At 32.4% G+C, this 22,691-nt stretch overlaps 1 protein-coding gene across 2 annotated transcripts; it reads left to right on the top strand.

Moving 5' to 3' along the window:
• Window positions 1-976: 976 nt before the first annotated feature.
• Window positions 977-18,958, top strand: LOC121126553 (uncharacterized). 2 transcript variants are annotated; one of them, XM_040721860.2, is made up of 5 exons: window positions 977-1,113; window positions 16,198-16,406; window positions 17,121-17,529; window positions 17,593-18,189; window positions 18,255-18,958. In XM_040721860.2, the coding sequence occupies exons 1-5, from the start codon at window positions 1,003-1,005 to the stop codon at window positions 18,486-18,488; spliced, it is 1,560 nt and encodes a 519-aa protein (XP_040577794.1). In that variant the 5' UTR covers window positions 977-1,002; the 3' UTR covers window positions 18,489-18,958. The 2 variants fall into 2 exon arrangements, with proteins under 2 accessions (XP_040577794.1, XP_040577793.1); XM_040721859.2 differs by lacking the exon at window positions 977-1,113 and adding an exon at window positions 15,442-16,134.
• The last annotated feature ends 3,733 nt before the right edge of the window (window positions 18,959-22,691 follow it).

The raw sequence follows: 22,691 nt of genomic DNA, 5'->3' as shown, positions 1-22,691 counted from the left end.
ATTGGAAACATATTTTTTAGTTAGCTGTGAGAAAGAATGGATCCGATCTTTATTACTGATCAGTAATTTTAAATAGTTATCTTAGTATATCATAATGTTCTATAATAAATTACTGAGCTTACGTTCAAGCTGAGAAAATAACACTTGAACGTGATCGACGAATTTCACTTCATGCATTCCACGCAGAACCCTATCTCCTCCCTTGCAGGACTCTTTTCAGTTCTTTTGGTAGCCCTAATGCCAACCCTATAGACTTTTCGGTGCCTTTCGAGGGGAAGGCCTGCAGTTTCCTTCATCCAAACACCGAGGCCCTCAAAGCCACAGTCAGCCAGCAATTGGGCGGCATGACAGAAGAATACACCTGCAGCGGGTGTCATACCTTCCGCTACCGCAAGGAAAGCGTTATTGCTGTTAAGGGAGGTACATTAATGATTAGAGAGTTCAGACTCACATCTATTTATAGTATTAATTTTGTTGAAATTATATTGTGATTAATAAATTATATCTTATTGAAGTTTTAAATTCAAAGTGTTCAGATTTTAATGGACCACTCGGTGAACATGGACTGAACGTATCAATTCAACATCTGAAAAGGACCTTAGAGTCATCGACCCTACCTCTTTAGCTGAACGTGCATACTTGAAAGCATATTCATGGATAATAATTATCATTTAATGATATACGAAGGAAGACTTCCGAATTAAAGCATATAATATATCAAAGTTGATTCATTTATGCATGAAGCAATCTCTTGTAAAAGGGTGTAAATATGAAGTGATGAAAACACCACCCAACTGGATATATGATATACATTTAAGTCATACGCCATTTCCCCCCAAAATATATGTATGCCATCTCATGCACTAGTGACTAAGACCTTCGTGTTCCAACATAATTTACTCACTTTGTTAAATACATTTTGATAAGTGAAGAATCATTGTTTTAACACTTTTGTCGTTCTCATTGACACTTTGGATTTTAAGCAAATTCGTTGTCACTAGAATGCACTTAATGTATGTATTTAAAGTGAAGAGTATATTGCTTATTTACAATAACATCTTTGAGAAAATGCCTATTCTGCTTTATATTTCAACACCAAAGATCCAAAGAAAGGTATTATTTATAATCAATTGTATAATTAATGGCCATTCTAATTTCTCTGTCAACATGACGAGCCAATTTAAATATATCTTTTAAGTGGAATATGTGCATTGTGCAATATGTTACGTATTACGTGCAAATCATTTATGCACATTAAAACGCTATGGTGCTATTTTCTATTCTTAATCAAATCTTCGGAAGTTTGGCTCTGATTAATTAACTCAACCTTTCTTCTTAGATTATCATATTTTTTAAAAATACACACTATTCAATTTTCAACATTGAATAAATCTTTCACCCCATAATAATCATTTTTAATGTGTTACTAAAATTGATGCATCTGTAATTTGTATCATCAGCCATTTAAAACTCTTTAAAGTCAATTGAATTAATTTCAAATTATTCATATTAACATATATTTATTCAGAAGCGTCCGCAGGAAGTAGTCTCGAGGGGCTGTAGTCTCCCCCAATTAAGGAATTTTTTACATTTAATAGAAAATGTAATATTTGAATTTTTTTTTCAAAAAAATTAACTATTGAAATTTAATATTTGATTTTTTTTGTTTTAACCATGGATTTTGAAATTTTCCTACAAAAAATTTAATATTTGAAATTTTTTTGTAAATAGCTCTGAATTTTCGATTTTTTCCCCCCAGATATTTAACTTTTGAAATTTTATTCCAAAAAATTTAATATTTGAATATCTATTCGAAATTTTTCCCAAAAATTTTTATCTCGAAATTCGTGTTTTAATATAATATATTTTGAAAAAATCCAAACACAGATTTAGATTTTTTACAAAATTATGCTCTTTAAATTTAAATAAGTGTTTAAGCTCAGCTCCTGAGGGTTCTTTTTTAGACTGTGATTTATAGGTCCTCAAGGTTAAGTAAGCTTAGGTTCTTTTAGTCAAACTGGGCCATTTAAGTATATAAGCACGGCTATTAAAGTTTGGAAAATTAAATTTTCCAAACTTTGTCCAAAAATGTTATTTTTCAAAAAAATACCCCCCTATTTATTAAAAAAAATGTTAAAAATTAGATAATGAATAGCTTAGATTTCTAACAATTTTTTAATCACTCTCTCAAAATGAAGGGGACAATATTTACTTTTATAGTATCAGTTTAAGACATTTAAGGGATCTTACAAATCTGTAGGAATTTGGTTTATATCCAAGTCTACCTTTATAATTCCAAATCAAGTCCGAGTCCATATTGCTCTAGGTTCCGAGTCGTATAATATATAGCTGAGATATTTTTTCATATGTTGTCGATTTCTCTATACTGTTGAGCTTGACGACGCTGATAGCTGATCGGATTTAAGAGGGCCCTTTCAAAAGATGATAAGTAATTTGAACAATAGAAAATATTTAGAGTCATAATGTTTTACTTGAGGGTGCTGTTATGAGTGTAGTGTCAGCCCATATTCGTTCGGCCCAGTCCATTCTTAGGACCAGTTTTATCATTCCTTGGGAACGGCCCTTAAGACTGTTTGTCCTTCCGATTGTGATTAAAAGGAAGAAATAAAGTCGATTGACGTCATTAATAACCAAAGCATTTGTGAGCGATGCTCAAATTTTTTGAGCGAGAGGGCTGTCATTGTTGTGATAAAGAGCAGGAGCGCGCTCGCTATTTTAGAAGAGCGATAAGATCGCTCGAATTTTCGTTCATTTATATAAATTTGTATTACTTTTTCCGTTTCTGCATCATAGGAGAGAGATATCATCAAAAAATTTGAGAGCTAAATATTAATTTTAAAGATTGCAGGAAAAGAGTGTTCAAGTTATGTCTCAAAATAAGCTAGAATCTTTTCGTTTATAATGTATTTGTAGCTCTCTGCTATCTTTGGTTGTCGACTTTGCCTCTCATGTAGGTGGCAATTCTATGAAGACTCAGAAATCAGTTCCCTCAGAGACTGCGATTTTCTTATGTTTTTATGTAGTAAATTTCCATAAGATTTCAAAATCTAACGAAGGTATTAGTTCAAGAATTTTGAGAACCCTATGTTCAAGATCAAACTAATAACTAGACTTAACAGGATGATTGTCCACAAAACCTCGTAAATACATGTCTCCTAAAATAGTGTTTCCCAAACTTTGTGTGCCACAGGCACACATTAAAAGACTTATAATTTTTTTTTTTGACACACATAAAAAGTGGCCTACGAATCTTTTTCTTTTTGAGATAGCTGTAAAAAAAAGAAGTCCAACGGAGTCAAATCGCAGCTACGAGGTGGCCAGTTTGACGTTGCCGTTTCAGCTTATGATGCAATTGTCGAAGACAGTGCGCAAAAGATCCACTGTAACGTTGGCTGTGTGGCACGTAGTGCTATCCTGTTGGAACCAAATGTCGTCGATGTCTTCCTTTTCCATTTGGGGAAACAAAAAATCTTCCAACATGGCCCGATAGCGCTCACCATTGACCGTAACGGCAGCTCCTTGCTTGTTTTCTCGTTTTTTCGCTTTCGGCAACAGCAGCACTGGACGAACACGGGAACGCGTTGTTTTATCCATTAGCGAACCAGTTTCGCGCACACGCTTCATAAATTTATCCACAAACTGCCTGGAAGGCGCTTTATTTCGACCGACGTAACTTTCTAGCAGTTTCGTTTGAAGATTCTCCATTTCGGAAGTAAGTCGTGAGTATTTCCCAATTTTCTTCGAGCGTAAACTTAACCATTTTGTAAACCGGAGCCCTTTTACAAAATATTAGACAGAGTGAGAATGTTACTACAGCTGTCAGACGTAAAAAAAGAGGTAGTTCAAAATGCAATTGCTGGGTGGGCCACCCCTTATTATTTGGATTATTATAAGCTATTGCAAATAATATATGGTTGTCAAAAATCGTCAGCACACTTGAACTTGCCTCACCAAAACCTGTTTGGGAACCACTGCCCACTTGTACAGTGAATTTGAAGTCTATGAACTTCATAATTTTTATTCAAAGGTATTTGAATATTTGGTAAAATTGACTTTAGATCCATTCAAGCACAAATGTTACCTTTGGATTTATAACACTGCTGACCTCAGCTACCATTGAGAGAGTATTTTACACAAGGGTGTAAATAATTTAAAGATAGATGGCAGAGTTGAAAAGATGAACACTTTGAAAAATGATATCTTTTGTCAATGAATCAACGTTTTAATGGTTAAAACATTGCATTAATCATTTTATGATTTTTTTATAATTTTAAATATAATTTCAGATATTTAAGTTTTATTTATTCTTGCTCCTTATTTGTCTTTATTTCTTGGAATATAAATATATATACAAATTTCAGGACATTTATTGCAATCATACAGATTTGTCAAACTCAAATATTCCAATCATTTTTAATTGAATGGGAGTGGGAGTGCGCTCATTGGTTTAAAAAAAAACGAGCGAGAGCACGCTGAGTAGTTTTGAGCGGACTAATGCTCTGTCAATGACCGAACCGATATACAGGACTGAGCTGGACCGGACCAATTTTACATCACAAAATTGCAAAGTGGCTGTTGTATGCCGTCAATAGCTTCACGAATTCCATCTTTGAGGTCTTAAAATGACGCTGGGCTCTTGGCGTAGACCTTATCTTTCACGTGGCCCCAAAGAAAGAAGTCGCAAGGAGTTAAATCACAAGATCTCGGTGGCCAATTGCGATAACCTCTTCGAGAGACAACACGCTCTGTAAATTTTTCCAGTAAAATAACAATGGCACCGCCATCTTGTTAAAATTGAACATTGTCAAGATCAATACCCTCCAATTCCGGCCATGAAAAATCATTAATCCTCATCAATAGTGTAATCCATTCACCGTGACTGTTGCTCTAGCCTCAGAGATCTTGTGATTGCAACTTCTTTCTTTGGGCCACGTAAAATATAAGGTCTACGCCAATAGCCAAACGTTCATTGAAGACCTCAAAAATGGAATTCGTGAAGCTAGTGAAGCAGGCCTTCCCCTTGGCATGCACCCAAAAGTTTCAGTCGAAGGGGTTTGAATCACGGCTGTAGGGGGGCAAAAAGTATCCCTAGAGTATCACAAAAGAGTTTTGTAACGGAAGAGATGGGTTACTTTGATTGCTGGTGTCAAAAGTGACCTATCCACCCTCACAAGGCTCCTTCTATCCACTTTTTTGATATTTTCTTTAACTCCTCCGGCTCCAGTTTGGCCTTTTTGACAGAGCCCTTCTTCCTGTCCAACGTTTCGGGCTGGATGACGACGTAGACAGTAGTCCCGTAGACGCGTGAATAGAAATTTGCGGATCACGTTAAAGTGTCATTTTCTGGACTTATAATTAAGCTCAGTTTATTTTTTGTAACTAATTGCGTATGCTTTAATATATCGAAATATAAATTAATTTAAATAGCTCAACCTTCATTAGTTATTGAATTAGTAGGATTTCAGATTTCTATGGACCACCCGGTACATTAAACAGAAATATGAAGTATAATATATTACAAAGAATTACGTATTCAGTTCCTTGACATGAGAGTGAGTCTAATCTGTATTTCATATTACCCCCTTGACTTTGAAGTCTCTTATTTGTTGATCATGAGATTGAATTAATTTATGCGTCTATGAATGATACTCATAATAATTGGGAGAAGGAGATCATTTGATTATAATATATAATAATCGTTCACAAATTATTTAACAGTTCTGTTTTTGTTGTCGTGTATCGTTCATTGACCAACAAATTGCATAATATAGAAAAATCGTTTACATAAAATATTTAGAAAATTGTTGTAGTGTTGAGCAGACGTTTTTAATTGCCCATCATTTAATGGAGAGCACTCTGTTTGACAATAAAATGTCTCCTTTAGAACCTTCAATTGACAAATATTGATCCATTTACGATGGGATATCAATCTCATTTTTTTAAACATTGTTGTATTCTAAAGGTTTAAATATGAATATATTATTTATGGAGAACCCATTGGAGGAGGTTGGGAAGACCTATTTTATTTTAACACTTGCGATCTAATTTTATTGTTCATAATATATTATAAACAGTGAGGACTTGACCTGGGCTCAATCAAACCTTAGGAGATTGAGAGAAAATTAAAACATTTCGAAAATTATTGGGAACGTACGCTTTAGTACACATCGTTATCTTTATTGTACGTCGCAACCTTTTCTTCAAAAAAGAGAAGGAAAAAAACCCGACTAAATTTGTGGGTAGTAAGCCAGTTCTTCCCAACGTGATAGAGTGGTTCTTTATCTTATTCCCTCCAATTTTCAATTTCATAATCGTAATGGAGTTTCCTTTTTTCTAAATGAAAGAAAAAATTTATTTTTTCAGTGTATTTGGTGTCAGGAAAGTTTGCGTTTTGAAAATTTGCCCTGGAAAATTCGCCTTGGGTAAAGTTCACCGGATAGAAAAATTACCTTCCTTTATTTAATTTAAATAATAACATCACTTATGTAATGACTAATGCCCTTTTGAGTGCCTTACCAAATCCTTTCAGAGATTTGCATCACTTCATCCAACCACCTCTTCTTCCAACACATCTTAGATCACTGCACTCACCTAATCTGATGTTATGCTTGGTCGAGTCATTTTCAATATGAATAATTTATCATGTCTACAGATTAATGATAATTGATGATGGATAATTAAGGGATTAACATCTTCTTTCATTCGAATGGCTGTTATGTTTGTAAATTTTGGTTTTATCATATGGTTATTATTAATTAATATTACGTATTTTGTCTTTGGTTCGAACTCATTATTCATTTCATAAGTGAAATTATTATTTATATTCAATATAGGAAAGCGATTTTTTCACCTGGTGAGTTTTTCCACAGGTAGAATTTTTCTACGGTGAGTAATCCTACGGCAAACTTTCCCAAGGGCCGTACATTTATGAAGTCTAGTTGACAGGGGTAGGGGTGCCGATTTAAATACTTTTTATATTAGAAGGGGAGGAAGGGTATTGGATATTTCGAGCTTATCCCCATTTGAAGAAGCAGGAAGGTCACAAAAAAATATTAAGAGGAGTAAGGGAGGGAAAGGGTTTCCTCAGGAGTACCAGAATATTATTCAATCATTGAAGGCCAAGGCTGCAAGAAAAAAATCCATAGAGGGAGAGGGTTCAAAAATTGTACATTTTCTCGTACGTCATAAATGTATGACCCCCAAGGCAAATTTTCCAAAAGCGAGCATTCCAAGGGATTTCTAACAGATATACCTTAAGAGTAGTTCTCAAAATCCAGCTTTGTACTTAATTGTACCTTTGTACTTAAATTACCTTTTTAAGTACTTAATTTTGATTTTCATAACCCTTTTTCCCTGCATTTTAAGGTTGTTATCAGAAAGTCCCTTTTGGGATATTTATGACGACATCTTGTGCATACTCATTCTAAGACCGATCCTAAAATTCATATAGTAAAGTAACCAACTAAAACTCATTGTCTGCCATGAGATTATATGTTTTTTTGAAGATTTTGTGTACCATTAAGTAGTGAAAATTCTTCCACAAAACTGATGTATAATTTTCCATTTTAATAGAAAATATGATTATTAAAGTAGTTTAAATTTTGTGATGGTATAATTGAGACACTCATTATGACACGTGACTTAGAAGTAATTGAGGGGCAATGACGTATTAAAGAAGAAAATAAATTGTACATAATATTTGCGAAGAACCGTTCACTATATTTGTTTCAAATAATTGTTTTATACCTCTGTTGACGTTACGCCGTTAAAGTTACTTTCAAAATTTACTCAGTATTTTTTTGTTAGCTGTCGATCCCCTTTATCAGTGCTTTGACTACTGATGGAACAATTCCAAACATCAAAAAAATCCTGATTCCGATTCTTTAATATTTTAAATAATAGATAAAAATACCATTTAGAATTAGAATTTTTCTTTAAAAAAATAAAATTTTTAGGAAAAAAATTTCAAATGTACAATTTGATATTATTTTTTCTTCAAAATCTACAACTATTGACACATAATTTAATTTTGTGGAAAAAAATTTTTTTTCAAAAACCATTAATCTCTTTTTGGAGGTAAAATATGTAGGTATATAATGAAATCAGGGTTATGATTAGAAGGTCCACGGAAAGTCCTATTAAATTAACTTTATATAATATAATTATATCTAAGGTTGCTTTTTATTAAATTTAAACTCTAGTTGCGTCGAAACTAGGTCAGAACAAACAGTTTTGAATAAAATAACAGTTTTGTTAACCACAATGGAAGCCAAGAGAGAGTCATCAAAGAGTACTTGAAGGGCAAATCTCAACCAGGCATCTTGAGGAACCTGAAGAACCTGGAGATCTACCACATGCTCATCAAGAGAACTGTTGAGAGCTACAAAGAGACTCAATCTATCAAGGAGAGACCCAGTTCAGGCAAACCAAGGTCAAAAAGGACGCAGTAAAGTCAAGGATTGAACAAAATACCAGAAGGAACCTCCCCAAGATGACCAAGCATTTCAACATGGGGGTAACAACAATGAGATACCTTATCCGAGATAACCTAGGGACGTATCCTTACAAATTGAAGAGGAAACAACACCTGCCAAGCAAGGTCAAGGTCATTCTTCAGTAGCTGAGGAATGGGACGGCTCCCAACTTTGTGACCCCTGCAAGAATCTGGACAACTTGGAGGCCAAACTGGTGGCTACCTGGGACTCCATCCCTGGGATAAGGTGCATGGAACATGCAACTCCTTTCCAGAGATACTTTAGGCTCTGGCCTAGGCTAAGGGTGACCATTTCGAATGAAAGGTATGTCACATGTTTTTGGAACATGTATAATCCTATAATTATATACAAATTATATTTTTAGTACTCTAATAAAAATTCAACAGAACTTTTTATGGACCTTGTATGTTATAGTGTGTTCCATGCAAAGTTGAGCGTCAATCTCGATTGATTTGTCCATTTGTGAGGCCATTTGTGGGGGGGGTGTATATACAAACAGTTTGTCAGCTGATGAGAAGAATTATCAATTATTCTTATATATTTTTTTATTCCTTGCTCTCTATTATAATTATCCAAATTTCAACAACGCCCCTAATATCATCGAAAATACGTTATTTTAAATTTGCTAACTTAAGTTAAATGAGTAAAAATCAATGAAAAGTATGTATTTTTATGGATTTATGTCTAGAATACTTATTTAGATGTTTGAATAGGCTATACAATCTATATTTTCGTAATGTTTCTCCTGACAACAGTCCTTTCTTAACTTATTAGGACTACAATGTCATGAATATACAAATGTATCCATAAATAGTAATGACATCTTATATATGTATAAAAATGATATTTACATATTGTTGTCTATTGTATTTTAATCAATGGAAATTGTGGGTTTCAAAAAGTCATCAAATCTATGTACTATGATTAGCGTTTAATATACATAGGATCAAAATTAGGATGGAGCTAATTTTTTAAATGTTCGAAATATCATATCCTTAGGGACTCAAAATGTGTCTTTTAATCTATAGATATCATTGGATAATTTTGAACCATTTAAAACAATATTTTAGTAATAGTAGAATAATACATTTATAGTATTTAACTCGTCGTATCCTTCTGTGTCAAATGACCTCCGATATCATTTTTATATAAAAGTGACTTCTACTAAATTTTTTTTGAAATATAAATACAAAATTTTCATAAAAACTTATGAAATATTGCTGATAGAGATTTTCTTGAACTAAATTTCTTATTTAAAAAGGAAAAGCTGTCATATGTGCTAAATAGAAAGTATCACCACAAACACAAATTGTCCTTCTAAAAAAAGTGTACAATTTCAAATCATTTAAGGCGTTGTTGCGTTAAAAGAAACATTTTGAGACTCTCATGATCTGATATTTCAAACATTTTAAAAATAAGCATCATCCTAATGTGTCTGTACATCGAAGGATATACTTGACCTTCCTTCAATTTATGTTTAGACAAGGGATTGCCGGTTTGGTTATCCTGGGATTTCGAGACAATTTGGGTGCTTCTTGGGATTCCAGGAGAATCACAGTAGATCAATATTACGTTTGCTTTTCTTGGATTATAGTAATACAAATGGATTTCGAGAGAAGAATTCCTCTTCCAAATACTTCTTTTAACCAACTCTATATAATATATAGGATAGATTAACGTAAAAATGATTGCTTAAATAAATTTCTAAACCGATACAAAATATAGAAACCGTTTCAAGTTTTTTTTTTTTCATATTTTATTTACATATATCAATATAACACACTTTTTCAAGTAGGAGCCCCTAGTTAGTGCCATGTCGGCTCTTATTTTACAACCAATTCAAAGGTGAAGGTAATGTTAATCATTAACAGGGGTGAGCTACAAATTTAGGACATCTCATCAGAGTTCATGGGGATAATCCTTCCCCCTCTTTACTCAGAGTCTCTTTAGTTTATATTATTCACAAATTGCACAAATTTGTAATCCTGCTCCAATTAAAATTCTTGACGCAAATAAACGTGTAATAATTAAAAATAAATGAATAGATAAGTATTCATGTATGTCTAGTGTGGACGGGAGGAATGAACGAAGTACGTCCATATATACATACAATACTGGGGAAGTAGCAATGATTATCATTTCCCCAATTCTTCTCCCTCAGGAATGTCTATTCTCTTTATAATATTTACGAGAGTGTGTATTTATTTGACTTCTTCAAAAATAGGTTAAGACGATATGAAAATATACATATGTATGAGCAATAATTGATGTGAGGCACAAATGACTTCAACAGCTACAATAACGACTATAAATGAATCAATGTCAGAGGAGGTATCATCAAAAACATATAATCAAAACGTACAGTTTTGCTCATAAGCATTCATTGATAATTGAAAAATGAGTGCAGATTAAGGTACTTTGTGTTTACATTATGCGATTTTTTGAAAGATACAATATACATACATATATATCATTTAGATATTTGCATATGTATTAATTATTAATGTCTATACTGTTTAAATACAATTACAAAGATCAAAGATGGATAATTAAGTACAGACCTAAAATATGTGTTTGATTTTAGTCAAGTTCAAGTTTTTACGAATTTCCTCATAACCAAGTATGATTTTTTTTTAACTCTTGAGTATCACTAGTAATACTTCCCTATTCTCGATGGAGAAATGACGATTAGTAGTCATGTGAATCATGTGTATTTTTTAATTCTCTCATTTGTTTGGAATCGGTAATCTAAATGATGACTAATGCTTTTTTTTTATCTGAAGCTGTTGTTATATTGATTGAGCTCCTGAGTAGTGAACTTCATTTTCTACTACATTCAATTATATTCAAAACCTGATTAAACATTCGTTTGTGCTTATAAAAGACAGTGAGTAACCTTGAGGATTTATTGTGAAGTTATAATTATTGGAAGTCCTTGTTGGATTCAGAGTAGAATTGAGGATCATCATTGGAGTAATTATTGCAAATGTACATTTTTATTTCCTTCTCCCCCTCCTCCCTCGTCACAGCTGATTGTAGCTGATCTAATGTAACGTGATGACTGCTAAGCTACTCTCTTCCATAACATTCTTCAAATTGTCAGGGTTACCACGTTGATTTTTGGTTTCTTGATTTAACTTGCCCAAATTACACGCGATTTTCATTAGTTTCGTATCAGTCCTTTTTTGAGGACTGAAGACTCAAGTGCCGTCCAGTTTAGTCTAAGTCAGCTCCAGTTCAGTCATGCATATCATTCCTTAAACTTTTAAAGTTTGGTCCTTAATGACTCAACTTTACTTCTTCTTATTTAAATCAGTTACAGCAGTAATGACGGCCCAAATGACTGACAATCTTTAAGAAAAGTCCCAAGGACTGGTAGAACCGGACCTAAGAATGTACAGGATCGAATAAATAAGGACTAACGCGCAACACTAATCTCCATCACCACCGATTAGGTATAACTTATAAATAGATATTTTTGTACTTAAATTAATCCATCTGATCTATAAATATACAGACTATTATAAAACATGGGCTAAAAAGTTCCAGGCTTCCCCCCTAGATGGTGCTATTTTTTTAAAATAAATTATCTTCATTTTCAGTAACTACCAACCTTCAAAAGAGTTATTGTCCTAACTGTGACTCTACTTTTGCTATTTCCAAAACATGGGATCAAAAACAATTTTGTGTTTTAATTTAACACTGCTTTTTGATGTGATAAAAAAACATCGTTTAAGCTAAGCAATGGCTTGAAAACTATTATGGGGACTCCAGACCATAAAGTGAAAATAAATAAATAATAAACATATCAAAATAGCCGATTTTGAGCAAAAAAAAACGTGTTTTCTTTTTTAAGCCCGGGACTTTTCAAGTTTGTTCCCTTATCGGTCTAGCGGTTCAAACAGTCCCAGTTCTGCAACTTGAACCGACAAAGTTGAACCGAGACTGCAATATACTACTTATTGGTCTGGGTTCGGTTGTTTATTTTCGTTTGTTGAATTTTTTAGTATATTTATAACCTTTTAATATTCCATCTACATTATTTTACGTAAATGAAAGGTTTCGAGAATAGTTTGTTATATAATATTCCTCCATTATTATATGAGTTCCAAATACCTAAGGGCTTCTTATGGATCTGGGAAAGTGGTTTTAGGCATCAGATAGAAGAGGAAAGGGCTGGGGTAGATTATGGATCCAGTTCCGCTACTAAGTTTGTTGGTGACCTATAATATGATAACTATAATATTTCTTAAGCCAGGGTTTCCCTAACTTCACTATGCCAAGGCTCCCCTACAATAATACATGTTTAGCTGAGGTCCCCTTTATACAAAACATGTGTACCATTGTCTTAAGCAACCTTAGTTTTCAGAGCCCCTACTGGAACTTGGGGTAATGCACACTCTGCATAAAATTGGCTGAGGGCCCTTTGGTATTTCATATCATTTTCTGGACCTGAATTTTCTAACGACGCCCCTTGTTTTAAGTGCCTGTTATCAAAACTGAGACTGTATAGAAAAGATGAGGGACCAAAGAACAGAACCATGTGTTATAAATTTTTCCTTATTTATGAGGGCCGGAATTCGAACTCATGCACACTGATTTTGGTCAAATAACTTTTTCAGAACGAGTTGGTCACTTTACTATGGGTTGCTCCATTTCTAATAATTTGACTAATTATTACTGGAATTGTTGGATTTTTTGTGATTATTCAAGCACAAGTAAAGTACAAATCCCACAAAAATATTTCGATTAAATTTTCAGAAAATTGTTGGCTTTAGAGAAGTCGAGAAATTTTTTATTTTGAGCTCAAGTAATACTCATATCCAACACCCTAATATCCTCATCACCAATCTTTCAACAATTTAAGATTTTCTTCAGCTCCCCTTCTCTCATGGGAATGTTTTGCTTTCCAAACGTAGTCATATTTATTATTACATATTATGTGCTTCTTACCCAGGTAAAATAAAGCTCTACATAGTTTAAAAAAAGTAAATTTAGTTATTTGAATTTAATGCAGGAGAAATAGATTATAATGTAATGTACCTACCTGTCCATTTCGTGAAAAGTTTACGAACATACATATATTGGCCATTTAATGATTATTGTAAACACATTTTACAGGTGTATTCCTTATTATGAGTTCTAGTTTATCATCAATATATCGATTCAGTTTAATTGAACTAATTGAGCCAAAATAAACCTCTTATTTTATTCAATTAATATATTTTTTATTATTTTTTAGGGGTGTTCACACAGGGTAAGCTGGAGGGGCTGTAGGAATTTTTCTTTTTTACTAGAAAAAGTAATATTTCATTTTTTTTTCCAAAAATTGGATATTTAAAATTTAATTTATTTTTCAAATTTTTTTTCTAAAAAAATTAAATTGTTCTATTTTTTTTCCAATAAGTTAATTGTTCTATTTTTTTGCAAAACAAATCAATTTTCTATTAATAGTTATAGATTTTTTTGTGAAAAAAATCCAAAAATTTTTTTGAAAAAGTTTCAAAAACCCGTAGGCATTAACGAAACATTTCGAAAATTAAATTTTAAATATTTAATTTTGTGGAAAAAAGTTTAAAATCCATAGCTATTCACCAAAAATTGATTTTTTTTCAAAAATTCAAAGCTCCTAATGAAAAGGTAATTTTTTTTCCGAAGTTCCCAGTTGTTGACAAAAAATTAAATTTTTCGAAAAAAAATCGAAAAATTCTTAGCTTAAGTTACAAAAATTTTACTTTTTGAAAGAAAGAATCCAAAATTAACCTTTAAATATTGATTTTTTTGGAAAAAATAAATTCAAAATCCATAGTTATTCACAAAAAAATTGCATTTTTTGCATAAAAATTTCAAAAATCCACAGCTGTTCAAAAAAATTATTTTTTGTTAATTTCAAAAGATCACAGGTGTTCACAAGGATTAAATTTTAATGAAAAAGAACAAAATTTCAAAGATTAAATTATATGAAGAAAAAAAATTCAAATATTAAATTCTTTCGAAAAAAATTTCAGACATCCACAGCTATTTGCAAAAAAAAAATGAAATTTTTTGGAAAAAAACTTCAAAAGTTCATAGTATTTTTAGTAAAAAATTTAAAGAAATATTTTTTTTGAATTTGGGGAGGGGGGCGAATGACTACAGCCACTCCAGCCCACCTTCTGGGGACGCCCCCTCATAATTGAGTAATAATTCCAAAATTGACTAACTACCAACTAAAATGAGGTCTTTCCTTGTTTTATTTTTACTGAAAATCCATATCTTGAGTATAACAAATGGGTTTATTAAATTCTCTTGGTGGCTCGTACGTGAGGAATGCACTGTTATGATACATTATAATCGACATGGCCACAGTGTGACACTTAATTGTATTTGTTAGTGAAATATTAAGAGCAAAGAGAGATGATAATTGATAATACTATTACGGTTCATCGGAATATTGTTTTCTAAACTTCAAAACAAAGTGAGGGCTTATTTTCTGTTTGTCTAATAATTGTGGATGTTGAAAGATATGGACTGAAATCATTCTTAAAGTAAGTTGGAAATATGTATGTAATTGTTAAAAAACAAATATAATATTCTTTGAACTTAGTTATAAATTCATTGTTTTTCAAATACATTTTGCATTCCTCCTTCGTGAGTAATTGAATCATTTTATTTAATTGAGAATTTGATTTTGAGCAGACAGATCCGTCATTAATTTGCATTTATTTTTGACTAAAAATACAAACACACATTCGACTGAGAGAAATTGATAAATGTTTGTTGGATTGAAAATGAAAGAAAGAAAGATGATGGAATCGTCATCAGGATCAAGGCCTGTTGGGATAATTTTATGAGAAGACTCGACGTCAATGTCATGAAGTTATGATTGATGATAGGCAGAAAGTGTGACTTGAGTTGAGGTACTCAGAGTTTTATATTTTATTTGTGAGAAATTCTTGGTAGGGTGAATAAATTGCATTTTATCAAGAGTTGAACATGGGACAATGAATACTAAATGAGAAATGCACGTCTATTGCAATTTGTCCATATTTTGTCCTCGCTCCCACCTATGAATGCAGATTGTTCACATAACACATTGTTCCAGTAACGTGTATTTAATAGAATAATAACAAAAGCATTCTATGACTGGAGTTCGTACACAATTTGTCAAAATGGGCGGGCAAGCTTCGCACACGTTCCTTATTCCTCATTTCATTCAGTCAAAAGCAGAGTAGGAATGCAGAGTGCTAAGAAAAATAGTCATCGACTAGGTGTTGTGTATGATGAACATCAACGACCAGATCTTCTCTATCATGACGACTTATACGAGCCTAACAAGGATGAAGAGATACCCCTCCAAAGACCTAGACCACCAGAGAGTTTGGTAGTGCTTCGCGAGAAAGGAACGACGGGAAATTTTTTATCATGGAGATCAAAACGATCAGGACATTTTTGGACTGTTAGTCTCCTCTCTATACTCGTCACTTTCATAGGCTTTTGTGCATTGGTACTTTTATTTTATATGTACTTTAACCCTAAAGAAGAGAGGTCAACCTTTGCCTCCAGCTATAACTCGAATGAGAATGCCAATCTATCCCTTAGACTTGCATTTCTCGAGGTTGAAAATGATAGGATTCAGGTTTCTCCTTTTTATACTCATGTATATTCATAGAACAATCTCAAACATCCTCATTTATTCCAGGGCTTATACAAAGATACACAGAATCAACTATTTGAAGCCAAAAAGGAACGTGATAGATCCTATAAGATCCTCACTTGTACTCACTCACATCTTAAAAGGCTTGAGCTTCGAGATATTGAAACTAAATGTAAGTGGAAGGGGGATGGAGTCAAATACTTCCTCTCAGATGAATCTGTGAAGCAAGAAAGGTTGAAAACCAAGGAAAATAGGTATGTGCCGGTTTTTCGTTGTGCATGCAAGTGTAAAATTGATTAAAACTTCACTGTAGATCCTGACCTTAATAATTATCCCTACACTTTTTGTATGAAGAGTCATATTTGTTTTTAATTCTGAGTTAAATGCATTAAGTACTCTTTCTAATGCATTTATGCATGTATCAGGAAAAAAAATTAAAATGGCAATTTGTAGGAACAATTAATCCTTACTTTTAAGATATTGCTACTCAATAACTTGTCTTTTTGTAGATACAATGGAAATTATTTATTGATTAATTATTATTTAAAGAAGGAATTTTGATAAAATTTGAGTTAAATATTTTGGAAGTCTTTCAGAAATGTCATCGAGTGAATATTATATTGTAACATTTGTAACTTCAGTTGAATTATTCTACTAAATACATTGTTTATCAAATTGAAATTTGTTTTCATGCATTTTCATAATTAAAATTGCTTATTTGCATAAAATAAGTTCCTAATGATCGCAGAAGTATTGCATAAATGCACATAAAAAGTCTGCAAACTTCCTGCCAATAATAAGATAATCTTGTCTACCTTTATTTTGCAATTAATTAAACGGATTAAAGTATCAAAATGTTTTGACTGACTACTCATTTATGAAACGTTGAAATAATTGTTTAACTTTCATTTCAACCTGTGAAGTTTTTTTTTCTTTTAAACATGCTGATCTTTTTGTCTTTCAAATAGAACACTCAGTCCACAGTTTGCTTCAAGATACAAATCCATGGAGGATCAATTTGAATCTCATTTAAGTGATCAAAGCAAGTTTTGTTCCCAAATAAGAGACTCTATTAGTAGTTCACTCTATGAGAGAAACACTGACAAATCCCATATATCTGAGTTATTGACGTTAGCAAATGAAAAAGTCCTAGCAGTGATCACTTCTATGGAGCGTGCTGCATCACAAGGAGTTTATCAGGAACAAGATTGGATCAATTCTCAAATGAAATCTGCAAGAAACATTGCAGATGAGCAACAAAATTACTTACAAGACTATTTAACAAAGAAAATACTTCCTGGACTAAGGGGTATTGGTTCTTCTATTTTGGATCAAAAGCGTGTCATTCAAGAAGTAAACATGCAGATTGATACTGTTGTGAGTATGCGATTTGGTTCATATTTTTTTCAGTAGGGGATATCTACTTTTTTTTTTTTTTAGTTTAAAAATCAATTGGATCGATGGGAGCAGTATATACAGGATCAAAAGGATCTCAACTCTGCTCTTTTCGAGTTCCTTAAAGAGAGTGAATCCTCAAGGAATAAGCATTTACAAAAACTCAGAGATCAAGAATTTCGATCAAAAGAAGCAAATAATATACTTAAACAAGACTTTAATAAACTTTTATCTCATGTAGATATATTCTCAAAGACACTTAATCATCACGCAGATGAGAGTAATAATACAGTGGATGAATCCTTAAATATTATTGGTGTAATTGGTAATGAGAGTTCTTCCGTGCAGAAATCCCTTGAGAAATATACTAAGACTTCTATCAAAAAGACTGAGTCGATGGTCTACTCTGGATCTCAGGATTCAACACTCATTCAGAAGAAACAAAACTATTTAGTAGAGAGCATTGAAAAGGGATTTCAAGTGATTAATCCGGCCTCTGAGTTAATATCCTCCGAATCCAAAGAGTTTGTATCGAAGTTTCAAGATGACTCTAATAAAAGATATTCACATTTTGAAGGGGGGTTAAGAAGAAAATCGGAGACGTCCTCAGAGTATCTTCAGTCCTTTAATGACAAAACTCAGGTAACATATTTTTACAAAATGGAACTTTGATAATGTATTACTATTTTTTTTTTTTTTTTTCGTAGGATGTTCGTTCATTTACATTGAATGCACAAAAATTATTAGAGTCCAGACTTGAGTCCCAACAGAACGAGGATGCCAAAATAACATCTCAATTACAAAATGATATCGAGGGTCAATGTAATGCTTTAAAGAACTTTGGTGATAGTTATGGAAAAAAGCTTCAAAAATTGGGTTATAGTACAAATCAAATGATATTAGAAGGAATAAGACAACTAGGGGAGGAAAATCTTACCTAAAATGACTTTATTTAATTATTCTCTCTTTCGCATTTTATTTTTTACAAAAAAATTACAAAATATAAGTTTTTGTAATGCTTTTATTTGTTAATGACTTGTGACAACGTTTGTTTGTTTTATAAATATATGTATGTAAAATTATGTAAGCAATTTTTGTGTGTCTGTAAAATATTCATTACTTAACTCTAATCTTTCGTATTCTTCTCTACAAAAACAAAAATAGCAAAAACAAGAACAAAAAACGTACATTCATTTGACTAATTAAATACTTATTTGATAACGATTATTGGGTCATAATTTTACAAATGACCCAATATCATGTCCTTTCAAAATTCTATGAGTGAAATATGATTATTAAAACGGGCAATGTCTATATGTACCGCGTACTTTTTGTAATAATAGTGTATAAATAGACTTAAATAGAGTCATATGAGACTTATAAGGCATGAAAAGTCTCTATGAAATATAAAGAGATTATATTTTTATTTATTCATACTTATAAGGTGACATACATTGGAGTATGACGTGCTTCATGATAAAGACAAACTCAAGTTCAAGATAAATACTCTTAATTATTAATAATGAACCTTATAGGACTTCTTTTTAACTATTATGAGTCAAGTAGAACGATTTGATTGATTCCTTGATTACCTCTGAAACCAAGGCTTATTCTATTAGTATTTTAATATTATGAAATCATATTTTTTTGGATTCATTATATCAAGTCCTCTCTTTACTTTGCATGCCATTCATAAAGGTTTAGAGGAGGCACGTACAACCGTCGAAAAGGATATAAACAAATAAATTTGCTAGAATTACTCCGATATCGATCCCCAATCCCCATTGAGTCCAGCAAGGACTTACAATTATAGCTCTGCAACAAAACCTCAGGGTTACGCTCCGTCTTTTATGAGGACACACGACCGTTCATACAGGTTTTTAAATATAAATAAATCTATTTAGGAAAGGATGTTCACTTATCAAGACTAGAATAATAATGACAACTGCTAAGGAATAGAAAATTCCTTCTATTTTCTACAAATTAATGGGCCACACATTTACATCATTAGAGATGAGTGAATCGACAGATAAAAACAAAATCATATGTCATTTTTGTGTAACCGAGGTAACACTTTGAGGGCGATATTATAAATTAAAATTAATAAATCTAAGAATATATTAATAACAAATTTTGATTTTTTTTTTTTTTTTTTTTTTTGAAAAACATATTTTGAATCTTTTTATTAAATGATGATTTTGTCATTTTTACTAGACTTTCAACATGCGCTATATATCGCAGATAAGGCATTTCATGAATTAATAAAAAGTCCTTGGGCATCCCAGACAAGGTGTAAAGCGATGTTTTGAGAAAAGAAAACATTTTTACAGCCTAATAGTAATAGTAATACAGGGTTGATCTTAACTAGTAGTACACATATTATTATTTTCAATTTTTCAAGAGTAAAACTTAAACGAGAGGTTTTGTGAGGACATTTACTAAACAAAATCATCTGAAATTAATACTTGGGACAACTCTTATTCAATATGTGAGCCCTCAGTTCTAATGATATCCTCAATACGAGGCCTTAATCCATTGACTATGTAGTCAGACTCGAACTTGGTCTACTCTTTCTTGGCATAAGCCTCTACGATCTCAATACTGCTGTGATGAGTAGCACAGTCCCTCTAGATAGTAGTCCAAAGGGGATTACGTCTGGAGAGGTGGGCAGTCCCATATTGAGGTCCCATAAGTCCGGTAAGTTGTCTCTCAGGAAGGTCTGTGTCTTAGCTTCGTCTTGATTGAAAATAAAGCTGTTTCCGAACTTTTTTCGTACCCAAGGTAGCACCTTCTCATATAGAAGTTTGATGTAAGCATCTGATTTGAACTGCTCTTTCCTCTCAACACAAAAATGGTCGAAACTTTAAATGAGGAATCTTGAGTCACAAAACCTATCTTTCATCAAGTTTCCGAATGATTAAAATTTGAATCAAGTGTACCACTAGATAAGATAATTCCAGTAATATTTTTTATTGTAAAACAACCCGTGGATTCAGTTCTGCTCCATATTGTCGATGTTTTAAAAAGTCGTTTGTCAGCCACAGATAATGAATATCACATATCTTCCATCACATGATGATATTGAGTCCTTTGAGTACGAGGAGACTATCAATGATATTCCTGTAAATGTATTATAGCGTTTAAATATCACACTTCCATCACGATTTAATTTAACCGGAAGTGGGATTATGCAAATTACACCCTCTGACTCTCTATTTTATGACAATGGAGGTATTTATGTACAATGTAGGGGGAGTTGTGCTCCAGGACTTATTTCTGCTGCACTAGTATTTATAGCCAATTATGAGGTGTAACTCATTTTCTGAATTTACAGGCTTACAATTTTTGTAATGGAAGTCGTTGTTGAGGTCGATATCGGCTGCAATTCCTCACTATGTCCTTTCAAGAAACAGGGCGGAGGTTTGTGTTTATTTCCTTCATTTTCTGACTTAAAGCAGCTAACATAATGCACTGTCATAACAGCTAAACTACTTTCCTCCTAAACATTCTTCAAATCCTGTATATCCTTTTTCGATTTCTTTTATATTACCTTTCCAAAAATGCTTAGAATTTACAACCCTAGCTATAGGAACATTATTTGTGTAGGGCTCTTTTCTTCCTTTTTAAAAAAAAAATTATGGATTTTTGATTTTTTCTTTCAGAAAAATTTAATTTTTCAAATTTTTTTGACAAAAATGGTATTTTTTGCAAATTTTTTTTTCAAAAAATTCTGAAAACCAACACCCCTCAAAATATAATCCTATGGATGCCCCTGAAACAAATCAACTCTAATTATACATTTTACTCTAGTAATCATAGTTTTGTCATGGGGGGGGGATTGGAGGGACTACAGATAACTCAAAATGAATGGGCCAATAAATCTGATTACTAATCATAAATATTGGTTGCCCAGCCCCCTTGTAATTACGACCTGCTCTACATATCCCTAGTCAGTTATTGTGGTATGAGTATTATTTTTTTTTCTATAATCTAGAAAGTACAAAGAAATATATATATATGTACATAAATGTCTACTTATGTCAATTTCAGTTGACTTATTCAAATCAATAAAAATAATAGATTGAGAGCGTCAACACACTTGAAACTTATCGCATTCCAAGGTTTATTTTTAGCCGATATGACTTATCTAGAAAGTAGATATTTTTTCATCTTAAATAAAACAATAGAATAAGTTGGGGAAAAAGTAATTTCGCATTTTCCGCTTTATTTTAATGCTTTATAAAAAGTGGTTCAATCATCTGATTTAAGTCAAATATCCCTCGTTCGTTTTGATAACTTGTTGCCAAAGAAAATCCAACTTTATAATCCCTTCTCGTAGAAGTCCCTATTGGCAAAGAACTCGAATAACCCATTATCATAGGCCTCTATTAAGGCCAAATTTGTAGCACAAAGCTTGTTGGTTATAGACGGGAACAGGTGGTACTCATCAAAGATGTGAGTGTTCTGGCGATGAACTTTGGCCTTGTATACAATGCAAATTTTCTTGGTCGCTTTCGACGCACTTTTCCCTTTGAGGTATTAAAAAAATGTATAATATGGCGAATTTCTTCCTTTGATACCTCTATCCTCGACGCACAATAATTTCCGACTGAACAACCAAGCGCAATACTATTCCAAATGTGGTTGTAGTATACACTCACACCTGTACAACACCTTATCGTATGATCCGATGTGACCAATAATGAGCAAGATATACTAAGTTTCAAAAAAGGGCGGGAAATATCAAATTACTTTTTCTCCAAGCAATATTTTGTTCTTTAAGGAATTTTTGTATGTGGAATGAAAGAAAGATAAATAATATTGAAATATACATAGTTATTACGATTGAATCTCATCGTCATGTAAAAGGAGAAGGAATGTCAAATTATAAAAATCTGGATAAAATCAAATTATCATTCTTTCGGATGTAATATAGCAATTAATGAATTAACAAAACCTTGAGTCTACCAGTAATCAGGACATATTGCTTAAACAATATAGTGACCCTACAATGGGAAGATTTTATATAATAATTTGATAAAAACTAATGTAAACCCCAAGTTTTACTTGGGACAAATAAAAGTTCTAATTTGAATTAGAGGAATAAAATCGAGAATATTTTTTGATAATCGAGGCTGTGAGGT

Source organism: Lepeophtheirus salmonis, chromosome 1 (genome assembly GCF_016086655.4).
Source record: "Lepeophtheirus salmonis chromosome 1, UVic_Lsal_1.4, whole genome shotgun sequence".
Taxonomy (NCBI): Eukaryota; Metazoa; Arthropoda; class Copepoda; order Siphonostomatoida; family Caligidae; genus Lepeophtheirus; species Lepeophtheirus salmonis.
This window is presented reverse-complemented; position numbering and strand designations above follow the sequence as displayed.

Excerpts from the sequence above, each read along its gene's own strand:
- LOC121126553 (XM_040721859.2), top strand. The coding sequence starts at position 15,733 with ATGCAGAGTGCTAAGAAAAATAGTCATCGACTAGGTGTTGTGTATGAT. Across the intron at positions 16,407-17,120 it reads TTGAAAACCAAGGAAAATAG|AACACTCAGTCCACAGTTTG; the intron begins GTATGTGCCGGT and ends TCTTTCAAATAG. Across the intron at positions 18,190-18,254 it reads CCTTTAATGACAAAACTCAG|GATGTTCGTTCATTTACATT; the intron begins GTAACATATTTT and ends TTTTTTTCGTAG.